A 19,823-nucleotide genomic window follows, 5' to 3' on the forward strand; every position below is an offset into this window, starting at 1 on the left:
GGTCGGAGTTGATGTAATTTGAAATTAGGGGTAAAAATCGAGAGATAAAAAAAGCGCGATTTTCTGAATTTAAATTTGATCGAAGCACAGATTTTCTACAAAAGATATATTATTATGATAACGGTACAATCGAAAACACAAAACAGATATAAATTATATTTTATTATATTAAAATCCACTTTGGCCGGGGTATTCGTAATCAGATCTTATATATAAGATCTTCATCTTTTTTTAGATACTTTGTAGTTAGTAAAACGAGTCGTACAGCTGAAGATAAAACGTGAGACGATCTTAAAGTACAAGATCTGACTACGAATATGAATACGAATACCACTTTGATTTTATATTTTACATAGGCACATTTTGTTCCGTTTCCCTATTTCGACGAATCGTCATGGTCTTTCTCCGTTAAAATGTCGTTTATACTATCGCACCACTTCTCGATGTAAAATGCAACTGCAAACGATACTGACAACTTTTTGAGCAGGGCACCGTGCCGCGGACAGTTCAACCAGCGTAAATCAACGTGCGTATACAATTCGGTTTCCAACATCAGCGCCGTGTGATGCGCGTAACAAACGTTGCTCATATGCGGCCTTAATATTTCGTCGGCACTTTCAAACGTCCTCGTTAAATCATCGTTGCCAACTAATTCAGACTTCGTGACGTCTGTCAGGAGATTTTTGCACGTGTCGCATCCTTCGATACGCGAATCGTGTAGGATTTTCGCTGCGATGGAATTGCGGATGCTCAGGTATTCGCGCGTCGCGCCCGAAGGCCTCTCCAGGTCTAACGTTCGCAGATCTTCCGACGACGTGTCGTCGCATTCGCCCTCCTTGCAGATAAACTCTTTTAACGTGAACAACAACGACCCGTCTATTTTATTCTCGCTGGTGTTCTCCACGGTGCGAGGCGACGTCAGATTGTTGATTAACAGCGTTTTAAAGGAACTCTCGAACTCTATGCACGTGGGATTGGTATTCCTCATGCCGAAGGACCTGATCTGCCCGAAGAAATGTCGAAGGCAGTCCTGGTTCAAAATTCGCGGCTTCAGGCATTTGAATTCGTACGCTTTCAAAATTATCCACAATTTGCGCAATCCCCTGACGGTGGAGACCCAATTTTTCAAGATAACCGAATCTCTCAATTGATTCTTGTTCCTTCGATCGACAAACCGCATTCTCTGCAGCCGCTTTACCGCCCTCTCCCAAAACGGAAAGTGCGGACTGTTGTGCGAAATGGCAACTCTTAACGGTTTCTCCGGCTTCAACGTGTGCCCGTTTACGGAATCGAACAATCGGTCGAAGAAAAGTATTATCTCCGCCGTATCCCGTCCCTTCTTTTCCGGCATCTTTAATGGTCCATAGATTGTATTCACGTATCCTAGAAAAGAACATATAAACACATGACTCTTAAGTCTTAATAATCGAGTACGTAATAATTACATTGGGCTCTAGTCTTAATATTAAGTTTGCACAAATACCTTCCAATTTCGTATGGTGGTGTATGAAACCACCCATCGTCGTACTTAAAACCTGCGCGGCGTTCTTAACTTTCTTTTTCTTCATTTTACTTTTTATTATGTGCTCCGCAGTAATTTTCGGCATTAATCGATACATGCTGTGAGTCAAGTCCATGTGATACGCTTGTTCGATGATCTCCCACGACGCAAATTTTCGTTCTTCTCCTTTCTCACAGTCAAACTCGAGATCATTATTTAATAAATTGTTGCGTATGCCTTTGATGAGATGTGGTGGATCAAATAATGGGATTATGTCTTGCTTTTTTATCGTTATATAACCATCTAAAGAGATGTAGGATATTACATTTAATACAGTAATTAAAATGTAGTAATTATATACGTAATTTTTAATAAAATAGTACAATACGTGCATAATAAATGTAGCTATAATCTTTGTAGGCAATAATCATTTGATAAAAAGCACACTTACAATATAATTGTTTTCGTTTCTTTTTGAGCCTCGCCGATTCCAATTTCAGATTATTTATAGCCATGAGATTCCTCTTTCCGTCATTGCACATAAAGGCGACTAAGTGCAATCCACTGTCGATTACAATTTTGGCAACATCTTTGATCCATTCGGCGAGTTGATCAGTTTTTGTCGCACCGTCGCAAAAGTAATACGCCAGCGGGAACTTCCATCCACTTTGCACGCCACGTACCATAAAAATTAACGCATGATCGGCGAATCGCGCTCTTCTCTTACTGCCGAAATCTTCAAAACCAACAATATGCTTCTTCTTCGCGTCGTAGTCCACGTGGAGTTGCAACAGCATCTCGTCCCACATTAAAAGACACACTTTGTCTCTCTCCTTCATCAGTCCTACTTGCCTCTTCAGTTGTCGATTTATAAAGTTAATTCGGCCCGGATGAACGTTAACTTTCTGAAGTATAGATCGTAATGTTTGTACGCTGGGCAGATTGAAAACTTGCGTCAAGTATTGGTAACATTTACTGGATTGTTTCATGATAGACAAAGCTGCAATCTTTTCGTCCAGCGTGAAATGTCTATCCTGCAGATAAAATTAGATCAATCCGTCGTAAGTTTATATATGTCGTCTCATTATATACTATAATATAATATTCTACTTACGTACCCTAGGGGCATATTTCGTTGCTCTTATTTGCATTTGAAGAAACGTTTGTTGGACCGGCGTTAATGAAGACAGTAGTTTGTCTATAGCGGCGCTTTTGCTGTATTGCTTAGCTTGCTTTATACGTTCGCGAAACGATAACTGCCTCTTTATAACGACCTCTTGCTTCTTTCTTAATATACACGACAACTTGTACAACTTCCACATTTTTGGCGTAAATTTATGAAAATACTTTCCGTGCAGTAAAGTATGCAGGTCTAACAAACTGGGCGTTGAATTTTTCGGCGAGGACGGCTCCGATTCTAAAGAATCTTCATTTGTCGGAGTACTATTATTTATCGGAGCTATACTATTGATCATTGGAGCACCGTTATTTATTGAAGTACTATTGTCTATTGGAGTACTATTGTCTATTGGAGTACTATTATTTATCGGAGTACTTTGTCGTTCTACTTTAACTTCCACCACGGGATGCTCTTCTATTATTTCTATTATCTCAATTTCTTCAACTTGATCATCAGTCGCGCTCGTGTCCATTAAGCTCTCGGATTTCATCGTACTCACGGTAATCTCAATATTATTATCATTATTTATCTCAGTGTCATTATTATTATTTGTTTCAGTGTTATTACTACCACTATTCGGCAGGTGTAAGGACGGTACAACGCCAGGTTTCAACCTTCGCAATCTGTACATCGCCTCGTAATCGGTATCGGCAAAGTGCCTGTAGCATACGACGCACTTTCTCAGTTGCTCGTTGGTCAAATCTCGTATTCTCTCCGAATAAACCGCCCTTTTCCACTTGTTCATCATAATGACGTCTTTGGGGAAGGTGTGAGAGGGTAGACTCACCCCGGTGGAACATCCTAAGACGCAGCAGTGTCTACCCATAATCTAACCTAAAACGACAGGTACATTGTTTACCATCTGTTTTGCAATATCGTATATGTCTTATATTAATATTCACATTTATTACAGCCGCGGACAGCGGACAGTGGCGGGATTAATTGCACAGGGCAAAACCGGACAAAACGATGTTGAGTGAAGAAAAACGAGCGAGCGGTCAACGGTCGCATTTAGCGAAGACACACGGGCCAAATAGGAGGTTAGAAACTCCATTTCTTTGTTATTTTATTGGTTTCTTCGCTTGGATCCAGCGAAGAACTGAAGGCAAGGACCAATCATTTTGAAGCATCACCGAGCCGCTTTTTTTGTTAAACGGTTGGCGGTTCTGTGCGACATGACGAAACTCACGAACTCACGAAACACGTGTATAGTGTAGCCGGTAGCGTGTAGCTGTACTTTTGAATCCCCTCATTTTGCAGTCAAGAAACTATTATTTTATTTTATTGTGCTCGTTGCTCGTTGCCATTTATTTCGTTCATTCTTATAATGACGAAAACATTAAAGAGGAAGCAGAAGGAAGATGTGGAGAAAAAAGCTGAAAAACCGAAAAAGATAATGTCAGATGAACCTGCCACTAAAAAGGTTCTTAACCTATACGTTATTTTTCAATATAATTTTAAACGTTGTGCGCTTTTAAATGAACAAAATTATATCTTGTAAAATATATCAACAATTCTTTTGAGCGGCGTGTTCAATCAAATCTGTTAAATAGACTGTTTAAAAGGAACAATTAAGATTTGCAATTTGCGTAATTATATTTGTATAAACTCGCACAGATTGGTTTATCAATGACGAAGAAAATTTAAATGATAATTTTTTCCTACAGGCGAAATGGGTCAACAGACAACGGGTATTGGTGTTCGCCACTCGAGGTATCAATCATAGGCATCGACATCTGATGGAAGACTTGAAGAGACTGATGCCGCATCACCGTCCAGAATGCAAGATGGAACGTACCAAGAACTTGCAGGTGGTGAACGAAATGTGCGGGGTGAAGAATTGCAATAAGGCTGTCCTGTTTGAAGGTCGAATGAAGCGAGATCTTTATGTGTGGTTCGCTAATGTTCCCACTGGCCCAAGCGCAAAATTTCTTGTAGAAAATGGTAAATTATGTATAACTTATTATTATTTAAGTTACTCAAATATTGTGTATAAATTATTAGTATTACTGAAATGTGTGCAGATATATTTTAAAGAATATTGCATGATAATTGTACTTGACTCATTTTTTGTTTGCAGTTTATACAATGGGAGAGCTGAAGATGACGGGAAACTGTTTGAAAGGGACTCGGCCGTTATTGTCATTTGATGAAAATTTTACCACGCACGCGCATTACTGTCTCTTGAAGGAGTTACTGACGCAGATCTTTGGCGTGCCGAATCATCACCCTAAAAGTCAACCGTTTTTCGATCATGTATACACGTTCAGCATTCTGGATAACAGGATATGGTTTCGAAATTTTCAAATTTTAACAGAGGACGGTGCACTAGCCGAAATTGGCCCAAGGTTTGTCTTGAATCCAGTCAAGATATTTAGTGGAAGTTTCGGCAGTGACACTTTGTGGGATAATCCTCATTATATTTCCCCTGCCAAGGTAATTCAATATTTATATTTGTTGAATGCATTATGATTGACTTGTTTTTATTATTACCTGTAAAATATTGTATCTTTTTATAATTTGAACATCTTCAGTTTCGACAATCGTTGACAAAAAAGGCTGCTAATAAGTATAAAAACAGAGTTGAGCAGAAAATGGTACAACAGGCAACTAAACCTGAGTTATCTTACGCATTTAATCCCACAGATGAGATATTTAAGGGTGATATAATGGAGAAAGCAATAGAAATGGAAGAAAAATTTGAGGATGATAAAAACGAGAACTTGGAAAAGCCTGTAAAGAACAAGGTAAAAAAGATAAAAAAGAAGCCTGTGGTAGCTAAAAAAGTTAAAAAAGTTAAAAAAGGAAAATCTGTAAAATCAAAAGGCTTGAAAAAAAATAAAATAAAATAAATGTTATGATTTTGTAATGTTGCTAATAAAAAGTACATATATGATAAAATAAATGAGCGTATTGCGTTTTCTTGAATATATTGCGGAATTATTTAATATCTATAAATAAATTAAGTAAAATTTAAAATAATTTTAAAATAACAGAAATCTTATTTTTAATTAATTTTATGTAAGATCTATTTATAAAACAAATGTGTTTAATATTAATTGCGAAATATTGACATCCGTTAAAACTTCTGTTATGAAGGAAGAAATAATTTCTCAGGTCTATCTCTATGTCTTGTTATTCATTATAAGAGAATAATACAAATGAAAAATTTTTCCAGTTTTTACTTTATTCATATAATATTGTATAATTTCATGAAGATTAACTGAATAATTTTGTAGTATATTATTCACACGCACACACGCATACACACAAAATTATTAAGTATTGTAAAATATAATAAACTTTAAATTTTCTTTTCTTGAAAAGTACTGTTCCCGCAAATCCTTCAGATACTTGATAATTAAACGATTCAAAACTAAAAATTTTTCTTCAATCACGACCATGTATCTTATGTATAAAATATTGGAGAAAAATAAACTTCCTCAGAGAGAGAGAGAGAGAGTATTAGTACAGTTGCTTAATATCGATGATGTAAAATATTAATACCGTTGAATATTTAGAATATGTTGAATCATATTATTTTGTACTTTGTTATTAATAATGTTTATTAACACAAATTCATATATATATATATATATATATATATATATATATATATATATCAATCTAAAGTATTTTAAATATATCTTAGAAACTTAGTGATATACATATATATTTTTAGTTTATCTCATACAAGTACCTGCTTAATACATTTTATTAAAATAGCTTAAAATATTTTGTACATCAAAATATGAAAGCCTCTTATTATTTAGGTGTGAATTTTTTTGGTCTTTATTTTTAAAAAATGTCTGGAAGGAATGATAGTTGTGTAAAGTTTAGAAAATAGATTTTCCATTTGTGACGAGCAGATGAACAATTTTGCTTTCATCAGCATAATGGATAATCCACATCTTACATGTAGAAAATTCCTTGAACTACACATAATTGCACTTATTGTTAGCTGCATTCAAATGCATATTGCCTTGTAATAATTGTACTTTCTTTATAACATTGACTTGCTTGCTTCTTTTGTATGTGCACTTAAAATCTAAAATTATTAGTTCTTATTTTCTTATTACAACAATTATTCTTAAGACACAGAGTTTTCAGCTTGTGCAATGGCACTTTGATGATACAAAGTTTAGAAAAGATATAAATTTAATCTATACTTTGTTCATCAATTCGATATTCAGTATCGAATGAAACATACATTCCATAAAGTGAAAAATTCTTATAAAATATAATCGTAGTCTAATCTCTTTTTCAATGATTCTAGTGATTATTATAAGATATTAGTAGATTATTTAGTATCTTAAAGTCTGGCAGTTAAATCAAAAGTTGGCGCTAAGTACAAGCTGATTGAAAATCTCAAAGTGAGCAACTAATTGACGCCGTATTAGTCCTCATTTTATATCAAATAATAAGTCATTTACGATTACGAGATTTTTGCGTGCGAATCAATATTGCCTAAACATCTTTGAGATAGCAAAAGTATAACAATAATTCAAAAAATTCTGGCTTGTCGCAAAAGACCTGTAGTCTTCAGAGATGAACGTTCATACTTTAAACATCATGAGAAGAAAATATTATAATACAAATTACAATATTATGAAATTATGCACAATTTGATGAAAGTATTAAATATATTTCGCTTTATATTATTGTTATCCATATATATTTCGTAATATTATATATTAAAAATATGTTATGAATGATCATATCTTCACATGATTTAAATATCTCTAAGCATTATAAAAACAACTTTCGAGACAGGTTTTTGTAAAGTTATTTCTATACCAATACAAATATTGCACGCGTGAATGTCGAAAGGAATGTACTCTTATTAGTCCTTATTAGATGTACGAGTGATAAAATGCAAAAGTATTTTATCATACTAAAAAAAATGTGTGTAAAAATGTGTATAAAAAAGATACGTCTAAAGTATCAGATACTTATTCGTTCATCGGTGTCATTTCGTGAGACTGTTGTCCGTTTGTATTGCTGCTAGAGGCTCCGATTTGTGCTAACGCAGACTGACGCCACTTTCCATTTTCACCGTTTAAATTCTTATCCTCGCATACGCATAAGAACAGCGTGTCGATAACGGTCTACAATAACAAATTAATTTATTATAAAAGATCTTAGTTGATAAATCATTCTCGTATACATAAGAAAATGTGTCGACAAACATATCATGTTTATGTACGTATTTGACTCACCTCGTAAAGAGAAATTATACAATGAGCAATGAAAAATGAAAAAACGCAAACGATAAAAATCGGAATAGCGTAAAAATGTAGCTCAGGATCTTGTCTCATGAAAAGTAATGCGACGCTTCCGGTTGCAGCTGTAACGAAACACTTTCCCAGGAACAATATAAAATCGCCGAATCCATTGATCACTGCTATTTGAAGAGCATTACTGACGAGTGTTGTAAAAGCCTGGAAAAAAAAAAAAAAATTTACAAATATAAAAAAATTTATAAACATCTCATTATATTGATAAAATGTATTGATAATAATATATTGTTCTATTATAAAGAGTATTATATCTGTGTTATTTCTTTCTACTCTCTATAAATATAAAATCTTTAATACTAGAACGTACTATTCTGGCCGCATTACAAAAGTGGGTACCCTCTATGGCAACAACGGTGTACGCATTGTGATTCATGTATCGAATGAATTTCTCTAGACAGTAGAAACAGCAAATACAGGCTTTTAAACCACACTGAGCGCATGGAGATGTTTCCTTAGTTTTTTCGAATCTGTAAAATAAAAGATGATGTGTACTCAAGAATCTAATCAAAGATCGAAAGATCCTTGCTGGGAAGTGAGGATCGTTACATCGATCTTTTTTACGGAGAAACTTACTTGGCGTGCAGATACGTTAAAATCAATCTTGGCAATTTAAAAATGGTTATCAAAAGTGATCCACACGCCACAGAGCCCATATGATAGCAGACTAAATGTCCTATGGATGAACATACTGGATATGAGCTGCTGTTTTTACCTCTAATAAAAGAAATTGGTCATTATTAAAGTATAAGTAAAAAAAAGAGTCTTACATAATTCTACATCAATATGTTGTAAAATATTACCTAAAATACCAGTGGGCAACAGAACCCGATATTACCATGACTTGACATCCAACAATAAATTCTGATATCCATATTAGTCCTATAAGATACACCCACCACATGTATTTCACCCAAGTCGCGTCAACGTATTCGACGAGAGTAAAAGCTGAAATGTTTAATAATCTATTTTATTTGACTATCTGTGTAAATTATAAGACACATACATGTGTATATATGTCAAGACACATTACTTTTGAAAGAATCAAGAGAAAAATCTATTTTTTTCTCCTCAATTAATGGAGCCTTGTCACCAATCAGGCTTAAGTTTACAGGATCAAATATAGTATTTTTGTACATTTGCACTGATTTTGTCTCAGGATAATCTATAAAAAAGTATAGAGAATTTATTTTTGGTCATAAAATAAGCTTGTTTCCTTTAAATACTATAAAATACCTACTTGCTGTTGCAAGACAAAGAATTACAAATACCCAGAAGGCAAAAAATAGTATCAAAGATATAAATGTTAAGATTGGTTGGAAAAATAAACCAGGTAATTCTTTTAAACATTTTGCACTTTCTTTAAATAGTACCGCCATAAAGCTGATGCGTTTGCGTAATATACATGAAAGAAATAATAAAATAACCTGCAAAATAAAAAGATTATTATGACAAAGAAAGAGAGAGAGAGAGAGAGAGAGAGAGAGAGAGAGAGAGAGAGAGAATTTTATTATTTTATTATTATTTATAATAAAATATAAATAAATGTGTATATCTCTTACATACATATATATATATATATATATATATATATATATATATATTTCTTTTTTTATTCTAAAATGTCACACTTACAGTGATAATAGTAGCGATAATGGAAAATGCGAGAAATGCTCTTTCATTTCTGACAGCTTCTTCGAGAAGTTCATTTTGATCAGTTTGGTCCAAGGTTTTCTTAATATCAACATATGTCAGCCATAAAAGAATTGTGCCAGCTATAATATAATACTTTTTTGTAATAAAATTTGTATGACAATTTTTATGTACATGATAATTTACATGTGTGTAAATACATAAATAGCTATTTTTACTTTTTACAATAATCTCATAATTTATAAACTAAGTTTTACATCAATTTATATTCCACAAACTAATGTTTTACATTATAAAGATACAGATATAAATATATCTATGTAGCATCTGTGTACATTCTCCAAACTAGAGAATAGTAAAATTAATAACGTTATATTGTAATCAAAGCTATTGCAAAGTATCAAATTCTCTAAGCGCTACATGTGAATTTCCAAGTTTAAGTGGATAGCTAAATTTACTTTACTTCTATATTTGTTTAACCAACAATCATTAATCAGCAATAGGTATACAATATTTAAGCAATTTACTATAAAATTTTATAATAATTTGTAAAAATATTATCTTGATAAACCTCTTTCTCGCTTTAATTCTTCAATTCCTTTCTGCGAAAAGCGCACATATTATCTATTGATGTATTTATTCGCAACATTGTTGCTGCAAGCATTATTCATTTACATGCTTAATTTACGAATGTATATATATTTATTGAAAAGAAAAAGAGCCCAATTATATTAATATTTTTCTAAAATGTAACTCACCTATGCTAGCAATGGTTACAAGTACGATTATAATCCACGTTACAATACTTGCCAATAAATGAAAAATGGCTATTGTAAAGAGAGATAAAACTGGAAGAAAAAGATTAAGTAAGTATATATACAGTTTGCGTATATCCATTGTCGCGCGATATTATACTAGATTCCTACCACAGGCGAGAAAAGATAACGCCAGAATTTGCCTCCAGGTTTTATATATGTCTCCCAAAACCTGTTCGATAACATCCCACGAGTTGATTAAGCCGTATAAATTTGGGATTATCGTGTCGCTCACCGCCCTAGGGATACATCGATTCAAAACGGGCGTGCTGGGATAAACCGTTGAATCGGGACAAGATCCGTTCTTGAATATACTACTCTCGCTGTTGCACGCGCTGAAATTACTGCCCGGCCTATCGTGGCACAGCTGCGATCCCGTCTCTTTGTAAAATTTACAGATGTCCTCCATCTTGGACAAAATTCTGTCGGGGCATTTCTTCACGCAAATCTTCAATGACTGCGTGACATTCATTATATCCAGGAAGAACAAGTATCTGTGAAACGTGACGTAATATGCATTTTCAGAGGTATTGTCGCAGGAATAGATGCTCTGGATAAATTAGGAGGAAATGTATGAGACACTGACGGCTTGTCGCTGGTGTCTTGCCCGGAAAGCTCCATGCTACCGAACTTTGGATTATTCTTCGTGCCGCACGTGTTCCCGAAACTGTCGTATCCATTTATGAGCCGCACAGGATTGCCGTAGACTATGGCAAAGGCAGCAATCAAGATCTGCGGGTAAATAAATTATCGCATTAAAATGTGAACTCCAAAGGGTATATTTATAAAAGCCAAAAATCGCAATAAGAAAAGTGCCTCTTTCTAAATGGAACTACAATTTAAGAATGCTAAACTGTCACACGTCATCACTTTCAATTGTCTCTGATTTTGATAACAACTACATCCAATGAGTAAACATTAACGTCAGCAGTTTGCCAGCAAATTCAAGCAAAAATTGCAGCAAATTAGGCTCAGGCTGTTTACAGGAAGCTTGGGTTCCAATGACGGGCATTGTTGACATAATGTAACAGCAGACTGACAACGGAATCTGTAGAATGCAGATTTTCTGATCTGTCAAGCAAATACGTTAAAATCTACTTGATTTTCATTATTCAATTTTGTGGGCAAATTTCTGCCAGCACTCTGCTATCTTACATGTCAAAAATTCTGCATTTTCGTTGATAAATTTGTAACGAACGCTTTGCAGAATCTATTCTCGATAGACCTAGCTGTCTAAAAAAAAAAAAAACAAATCAGAAGGCTCAGGCTGTAGATGCGTCTCTTCTACGCGAAGAAGAAAAGAGGCTGAAACGAATGCGTGGCATATTAGGCGCGTGTAGCGTCAACTGTGTACCATGAGAAACCAGAACGCTACGAAGAGGCAGAGCCAAACGACGTCCGTGCATCCCCGCACTCGCGTCGGCTCGGCCCGCTCCTCGTTCTTGCTACCGGCGCAGCAGGACATCGTTTCCGTCTGTTTACCACCACTGCACCACCACGTTCAACAAGCAGCTATGGCACTTGTCCCCGCGGAGTCGGTTATTGTTGCCGCCGCGCGTCCCTTTTGATTCACCGTGACCGTGCGGAGTACAACGCCCAGTGCCGTAGCCGTTAGGCGTCGGTCGTAAAGGAGCCCCTCCCAAGACTGTGGCTGATTCGACCGGCAGAAGTCGCTCGCGGCGAAATTTCTGAAAATATATATATTATAGCTATCCGTCTAATCTAGGGGGGTTCCCACGGTCATTATAAAGATTTTAATATTATAATAGCGGCCCTCTTGATAAAAAAGGGAATTCCTTATAGTTTAATCTAATTCTTTTATGCGTCAAACAATTAATAATTTTATTAACTAATTAAGTACGGCAAGTGTAACTTGATCGCCGATTAAATTAATCGGAGCTCGCCGCAAAGCTGAATTCACTGATTCGAACAACGCGTAAAAGAATATAAGATCGAAACTGGAAAACTCCAGTTTTATTATCTCCTTGTGACGGGCGCCGTAGTCGCTGCGGACGGCCCTGCGGGCCGCGTTCCGGCGTAGTATCGTTTCCACGGCAACGAACGCACACGTCACATGGGGATAAACATTTCAATGAATGGCTGTCGCTGTCAGTTTGATTGTCGGAGTTCTCTGTCTTGCGCATGTGCGACGCAACGATGACAGGCTGACAGGAGTGACAGCAGGTAATATTATTGAGGCTTCTTGTAAAAGCGAAGTTGACATAATCGGCAAATTTATTCTCACGTTTATAAAAGAGCTTGAAGAAACGTAATAGCATGTCTCATCAGAGACAGATATTCAAGGTAGAAGAGGAAGAAGGCACACACACACACACACACACACACACACACACACACACACACACACACACACACACACACACACACACACACACACACACACACACACACACACACACACACACACACACACACACACACACACACACACACACACACACACACACACACACACACACACACACACACACACACACACACACACACACACACACACACACACACACACACACACACACACACACACACACACACACACACACACACACACACACACACACACACACACACACACACACACACACACACACACACACACACACACACACACACACACACACACACACACACACACACACACACACACACACACACACACACACACACACACACACACACACACACACACACACACACACACACACACACACACACACACACACACACACACACACACACACACACACACACACACACACACACACACACACACACACACACACACACACACACACACACACACACACACACACACACACACACACACACACACACACACACACACACACACACACACACACACACACACACACACACACACACACACACACACACACACACACACACACACACACACACACACACACACACACACACACACACACACACACACACACACACACACACCTACACACACACACACACACACACACACACACACACACACACACACACACACACACACACACACACACACACACACACACACACACACACACACACACACACACACACACACACACACACACACACACACACACACACACACACACACACACACACACACACACACACACACACACACACACACACACACACACACACGCAGCCGAATGTACATATATATTAAACAAAATAAGTATTGACTTAATTAAGTATCGCTAATTCTTTGTTTGTTAATTTATGTTATAAATAACATTGTTTTTTTTTTTTAATTTACAACGCTTATGAAAGGTTAATTGAAGAACAAAAGTTGAAAGGATTAGGAAAGCGTCACGTCCCGACCAGAGACAGATGTCCAAGGAAGAAGAGGAAGGAGGCAGTTAATTTGCTAGGTGATTATCGACTTGACTATAATCACCACATTGTTAATTTATATATGTTATAAATAATATTAAATAACTCAATAACATTAAAAACAATTGTTTTCAATTTAATAGTAATAATTATTTTAGTTTAACAATAATAACGTAATTAATCATGTATATTTTTTAAACATTTTATTAACGTAACGGAAATACCAAAAACACAAAGTATATTTTTGTCAGAAAATGGAAATCGATACGTTGTTAATAAGAATGCACTATTACTTTTCTAACAATAAGGGTGGCTGTTATATTTTGAATGAAAGTACTTCGGTGATGTCACGTTCGATGCTCATGCGCGAGAAAGGCGGCCCATCTATCAACACTGATCGCGCCGTTCGGCCGCACGGATCGCCGACGGCATGTTGTGACTCAAAACATTGTTATTTGGCGGCTCTAGGCGAAACAAACCCACCCGTTTAATCGTCAAACTCCAGTTGTGAGTATCGCCATTTACAGTCACAGTCTCGCCCTACCACGAAACGTCGCCTTTGTCCTCGAGAAGCGCCCGGATAACCGTCTGGAACGTAACCTAAACGTTTCGCTCGAGGCACGGATTGCCGTGCCAGGAATTCGATTCTTTTCCGAGGAGAAGCTGGATCGGCGACATGAAAATTATTTCTGACTCAGATTCCGAATGTACATTTCATCGTTCTCAATTTAAAATTTCCAAACGTTATTTCCTTCTAATCGTTGAAAATTTGTGTGCGTAGATTACTTGCGTTTCGTTGATTAGCTATAAATGACGCACGAATAAATTATTAGTGACTATCCCCTTCTATTTCTAACGATGAATTTTCATAGAAGTTGAACATTGTATTTGTAAAAAAAAAAATTGATCCGTTGTGATATTAAAGCATATAGCAATCTGATAACAATGGAATCAAGTATAATGTATTGATTTCAGCGATGGAAGAGAATGGAAGTAAGAGAATGAGGGGCAGATCTCGCGGTCGAGCTCGTGGACGTACCCGGGGTCGGACCAGAGGAAGATCCAAGAAGCCAGTTAAGGTAACGCAGTCTTAAAATATACTGTAAAAAATATGTTGCGCCCAAAGATCAGTATTCATTCATTTCAATGGCGCAACCGTCCGGAGTCGGACCTAGGGCCTCCCTCAAAGTCATGTGCTTGTGGTGCGCACGCAGGTTGTGCACAAGCACATGGGACCTACAAATGGGTTTAACGCCGAATCCGAATGGTAAGATAGAGGGGGTTTCGCGGCAAGGGATACACAATTTGTTTATTTTGGTTTTACCAGAACCTGAGATCTTTGGTTTAGCAGACCAGTGCGCTGTCTGCTACGCCACGCTCGCTCTCCCAAAGATCAGTATATGTCAACGTAATGACTTCAAAAAATTATACAAATGATAATATCACGGAGCCAGTCGCAAAACAGATTTCTCTGTTTACAGAATTGAGTTTCTTGTTCAAGGAATAGGTCTCTTTTCTCTTGTCGATATTGTTTTTCCATACAGCCGACTTTTTTAAATGGATTTACACAATAAATAATAGGCATTACGTTTTCAATCGAATTCAATATTGTACCAACAATAATTTGATACCGTATAATATTGATGCATTGAAATTACTTGTAGGTTATCGAAAGTGATGACGAAGACACTCCACAGCAAGCAGAGGACAACTCCGTGGAAACAGTTGGTGGCGAGCAGGACGAACATGAACCTCCCGTGGCTCAGCAACCCTCTCTCGAGCAACAGTTTGACTTGGAGGCTGATATATCACAGCTGGAAGCACCGACTTTCACGACTATCAACCGTGGTCCACCTGAGCCGATGCTGCGTCTGAGATGGGACCATCGAGTGAATCTTATAGGAGAGAAAGTATTGAATCCTATGATACATTGCTGTGACAAATGTTTGAAGCCTATTCTCATCTATGGCCGTATGGTATGTTTGTCATTAAAGTGGTATTTATATTACTAAGAAATTTATAATTCTTGCATTAAATCTTATTGAAATATGATTAACGGATCCCCAATAAAATAATCATTTGCTACTCCTTTACTTGCAATCTTCACACATATATATATGGGATGAGGATCGGGATCAAATCCAGAAGCCGTCAATTATGAGTCGATCGCTCTCACGCGCAACCATCCCATATTTCTCGTTAAATTAACCCCTAATAGTTCCTAATTATTGCTCCTAATGAATCTGTATTTAATATACTTTTCAGATACCTTGCAAACATGTTTTCTGCCTGTCTTGTGCTAAGAGAGAGGACAAAGTCTGTCCTCGTTGCATGGAGAAGGTATCTAGAGTGGAGCAAACCGGTCTGGGTACTGTATTTATGTGTACACATGGCGGAACAAGATACGGAAATGGTGGATGCAGGAGGACGTATCTTAGCCAACGGGATTTACAGGTAAATGAATATCGATAAAATTGCACATTAAACGCACAGGAATGTTTTTGTATAATACATAATTAATAATTAACGATATAAAATTTGAACTTAAAAATATTGTTACATCTAAAATTTTTTGTATTTACTCGCGACGAAAAAGATTCAAAGAATCAACAATCTTTGTAACACAGCAGAGCACTATTTGTAACTCGAAACAAAATACGAGAATTAATAGGTAAATTATTAGAGCTGTTCGCAGCAAATCCGAAAGTCGCGCTGAATCAATTCAAACTCCAAGATGATTCTTTATTTATCATTTAACTATCTTAGGCTACGGTCAATTTGCTGCTACAAATGCTTGAACTTGGTTCTGATTGATCAATCAAATATTTCGAAGAATTTATTGTATCAAGTGGACCGCAGCTCTAGAAAGCAATCTTTCTTCGTATAATAAGAATATGTTATATTTTTAATAATAATGTTATATTAGATCTAATAATGTTATATCAGAAGAAGTGTAATTAAAATTTAATTTGTTGTATAGGCTCATATTAATCATCGGCATATATCGGCACCACCCCAACCGGTCCAAGGGATGCAGGTCGATCCTCCGCAATATGTACACACCAAACCAGAGATGGAGTCGCAGCTAACAAAGGTGTCCTCCGTTCAGATGCAGAACACGCGTCTTAAATCCGTGCAATCTCACATGGTTCAACCGATCATGGGTAACGATCCTCGTGTGAATACACTGGTGAGTCAGCCAACGTTAGAGCAACATCGGCAACAGCATAGGCAGCAGCAACAGCAACAGCAGCAGCAGCAGCAGCAGCAACAACAAGCGATGATGTCAATGCAAAGTTACGCGCAAAGCACTGCGCCGCCACCGCCGCCTTCGAGTAACGCCCCGATGCGGACCAATCTCATCACTGTGCCGATTCAGGATACGGCGTCTTTAGCCACGCACGATCTTCACGCGCAACAGAGTCATCATTATTATTCGACGCCACCGCCCCCGCCTCCGCCGCCACCACCGCCAGTCAATTACGGCGGTTATAATGTGCCACCACCGGTGTCACAGCCGACACAACAGTACTATCCACAGCCGCAGCATCCCACTCAGGTGTCCTATGTGCCGCCACCGCCGCCGCCGCAGCAGCAACAGTACGTATCGTCGGCACCGACCTCCATACGACCATCGCCTACTGGTTATATACAGGATCCTCAATACGGTCCACCACCGTCTCAGCATTCTCAGCAACAACCGCCACCGCCGCCGCAGCCACAATGGTCACAACATCAACAGCAGTTTTATAGATAAAAAAGACGAGAGTGTCGCTGGCTCAGTGGTAAAGACGTGAAAGACGTGAGTTTGATTCTCAATCCTGTCTCATATATATTTCTAAGTGGAAAAATATGTTCCCGTTAAAATAAGTAATAGGTTTCAAAAATAAACTCAAGATTTGATTTGATTTTGTTAATTCCGTGCTCTTTTAAAGGGATCTGATAATCCCAATAAAGTGGAAAGAAAAAAAAAAGAACAGTTATATTTATAATAAACGTGCTTTGAACTTTAATAATTCCTTTATGAAGAAAAATTTGGAAATTATATAGAAATGTATGTAATTTCCTAATATATTTATAATGTACAATGATTTTTAGATAACGGGGTGACTAATTAATTGCAGGAACAATACTTAACACATTAATGGATTAATGAATAATCTATTTGTAATTATTGAAGGGGAATCGAAGATCGGTTTGGACATCGGTTGGACATTATGTCTCAACTGCAAAGCGATCCTCGGAAATCCTTGAAATCGCTCTTGCACAGCGGGGATATATATGACAAAGATAATATGTCAACTCTTCAATCTGATCTTTGGTAAAGTTGGATTCGTTGTAGATGCATCTGTATTTTGTAGGCCTCGCTGTACGTATGCGCCGACGTAACTCATCCGTCTCCCGATTCTAAAGATTCACCATCTATAGCAGCGGTTGCTGCAAGTAGAGATAAATCAGCTTTCCGATATTATGTTGCACTTAGACCAACAACCCAAAGAAGAAATGATTTTAGATCTTGAAGAAATAATACTAACACAACTTGGAGTCTATCGGCAGGAAACAAAATGTCCAAAGAGAATCGTTTATTATCGAGACGGAGTCAGCGAGGGGCAACTTCCACAAGTTATGTATTACGAAATAGGAGCTATTAAAAAAAGCGGTCACCGCTTTTAATAAATTCACTCGCGGCAGTAATATTGAAATTAATTGCTTGGTTGTTCAGAAGAGACACTGTGTGTGTGTGTGTGTGTGTGTGTGTGTGTGTGTGTGTGTGTGCGCGCGTCTCTTCCCTAAGTTCACCAATATGAGTGACACCGAAGACACAAGAAATTATAACGTGAAAGCGGGTACAATTGTCGACACGACTATTACCCATCCAGAGTACATTGATTTTTATCTTGTATAACATGCGAGTATTCAGGGTACAGCGAGGCCTACAAAATACAGATGCACCTATTATCACGCCTATGTGTGTCATGTGTGTGTATATACATATAGACAATATCAGTTATTTTTGTATTTCAATATTTGTATCATTATATATTATCTGAATGACTCTACATTATAAATATATTGCAAAATTGAAATGTCTCTTATCATAGAGTATATGTTGTATAAGCGTTTAAACTTAAAGCTATAATTGTGTCATTTAAAAATTTGGAGAATCTACAATTTTTCGCATATATATACATATATATGCAGCTTCAATGATATAACGATATAGCTCAAGCATCAGATGCTTATATAACATATGTTCTATATTATTTTATATAAGCATATAATACATATTGATATGTATTATATAATTATCAATATGTTTGATGCGTTTTATATGGTAAACGACATTATTTTAATTTTGCAATAAAACTGATTTAGTTTTTTATTATAACTTTATCGGGATTTCTCGATATTTTGCTAATATAACTAGACACATCGGTATTTATTACGTTCTATCTGCTGGCCTTTCATCATAAAGATGAATGAAAAATACACCCATTTATCATTTTAAGAAAGTTATTGAAAGAAGTTTATAATATATTTGTATATTTGATACAAGAGACGTTAATAATGAGATCATATCTCTTGATAAAAGATTTAGGAATTGTTTTGAAGTGTTTTAATTGTTCCAATATTTGGAATATATTTACAGATTATTAAAAATTTCTCAAACCTCTGTGTTTTTTCCTTTCGACTATATTGATTGTAAAGTGTATTGGTAATGAAGTCAATACAGGTATTTTGTCGGTAGAATTTAATATTGTACAGATTGTAACGATTGTAACTTATGTACAAAATTAATTATATATATATATATATATATATATATATATATATATATATATATATCATTAATTCATTATATATATCATTATATATATATATATATATATATATATATATATAACATGTACATATGCATGTAATAATTACATTAGATTCTTAAAACATACTTCCTGTGAATTCAACAAATACTTATTCTCACACTAAACTAATTTTGG

The 19,823-nt window shown here is 36.4% G+C and overlaps 4 protein-coding genes across 8 annotated transcripts; 2 read left to right on the forward strand and 2 right to left on the reverse strand.

Moving 5' to 3' along the window:
- Positions 1–147: 147 nt before the first annotated feature.
- LOC143896268 (uncharacterized) lies at positions 148–3,507 on the reverse strand. The gene is made up of 4 exons (XM_077403998.1): positions 2,620–3,507; positions 1,953–2,535; positions 1,484–1,804; positions 148–1,383 (listed from the first exon to the last, which is right to left on the reverse strand). The coding sequence occupies exons 1-4, from the start codon at positions 3,505–3,507 to the stop codon at positions 377–379; spliced, it is 2,799 nt and encodes a 932-aa protein (XP_077260124.1). The 3' UTR covers positions 148–376.
- Positions 3,508–3,590: 83 nt separating this feature from the next.
- Positions 3,591–5,609, forward strand: LOC143896272 (ribosome biogenesis protein BRX1 homolog). Of its 2 annotated transcripts, none has more exons than XM_077404006.1 (4): positions 3,591–3,721; positions 4,349–4,625; positions 4,762–5,117; positions 5,216–5,609. In XM_077404006.1, the coding sequence occupies exons 2-4, from the start codon at positions 4,421–4,423 to the stop codon at positions 5,531–5,533; spliced, it is 879 nt and encodes a 292-aa protein (XP_077260132.1). In that variant the 5' UTR covers positions 3,591–3,721; positions 4,349–4,420; the 3' UTR covers positions 5,534–5,609. The 2 variants fall into 2 exon arrangements, with proteins under 2 accessions (XP_077260132.1, XP_077260131.1); XM_077404005.1 differs by lacking the exon at positions 3,591–3,721 and adding an exon at positions 3,880–4,104.
- A 239-nt stretch (positions 5,610–5,848) lies between these two features.
- On the reverse strand, positions 5,849–12,047 carry Ctl1 (choline transporter-like protein 1). The gene is made up of 12 exons (XM_077403999.1): positions 11,801–12,047; positions 11,033–11,178; positions 10,558–10,940; positions 10,390–10,479; positions 9,614–9,753; positions 9,219–9,405; positions 9,012–9,143; positions 8,782–8,926; positions 8,555–8,695; positions 8,289–8,448; positions 7,901–8,122; positions 5,849–7,789 (listed from the first exon to the last, which is right to left on the reverse strand). Exons 1-12 carry the CDS (start codon positions 11,909–11,911, stop codon positions 7,634–7,636), a joined length of 2,013 nt encoding a protein of 670 aa, XP_077260125.1. The 5' UTR covers positions 11,912–12,047; the 3' UTR covers positions 5,849–7,633.
- Positions 12,048–13,778: 1,731 nt separating this feature from the next.
- Positions 13,779–18,759, forward strand: Hakai (E3 ubiquitin-protein ligase Hakai). Of its 4 annotated transcripts, none has more exons than XM_077403684.1 (6): positions 13,779–13,862; positions 14,159–14,331; positions 14,800–14,903; positions 15,489–15,800; positions 16,090–16,278; positions 16,805–18,759. In XM_077403684.1, exons 3-6 carry the CDS (start codon positions 14,802–14,804, stop codon positions 17,579–17,581), a joined length of 1,380 nt encoding a protein of 459 aa, XP_077259810.1. In that variant the 5' UTR covers positions 13,779–13,862; positions 14,159–14,331; positions 14,800–14,801; the 3' UTR covers positions 17,582–18,759. The 4 variants fall into 4 exon arrangements, with proteins under 4 accessions (XP_077259810.1, XP_077259809.1, XP_077259808.1 ...); XM_077403682.1 differs by lacking the exons at positions 13,779–13,862; positions 14,159–14,331 and adding an exon at positions 14,345–14,531 and having other exon boundaries at positions 16,805–17,626; positions 18,005–18,759; XM_077403683.1 differs by lacking the exon at positions 13,779–13,862 and having other exon boundaries at positions 14,144–14,331.
- The last annotated feature ends 1,064 nt before the right edge of the window (positions 18,760–19,823 follow it).

Source organism: Temnothorax americanus, unplaced genomic scaffold, assembly GCF_048541705.1.
Source record: "Temnothorax americanus isolate GAGA-0224 unplaced genomic scaffold, ASM4854170v1 Scaffold18, whole genome shotgun sequence".
NCBI classification, from domain to species: Eukaryota; Metazoa; Arthropoda; class Insecta; order Hymenoptera; family Formicidae; genus Temnothorax; species Temnothorax americanus.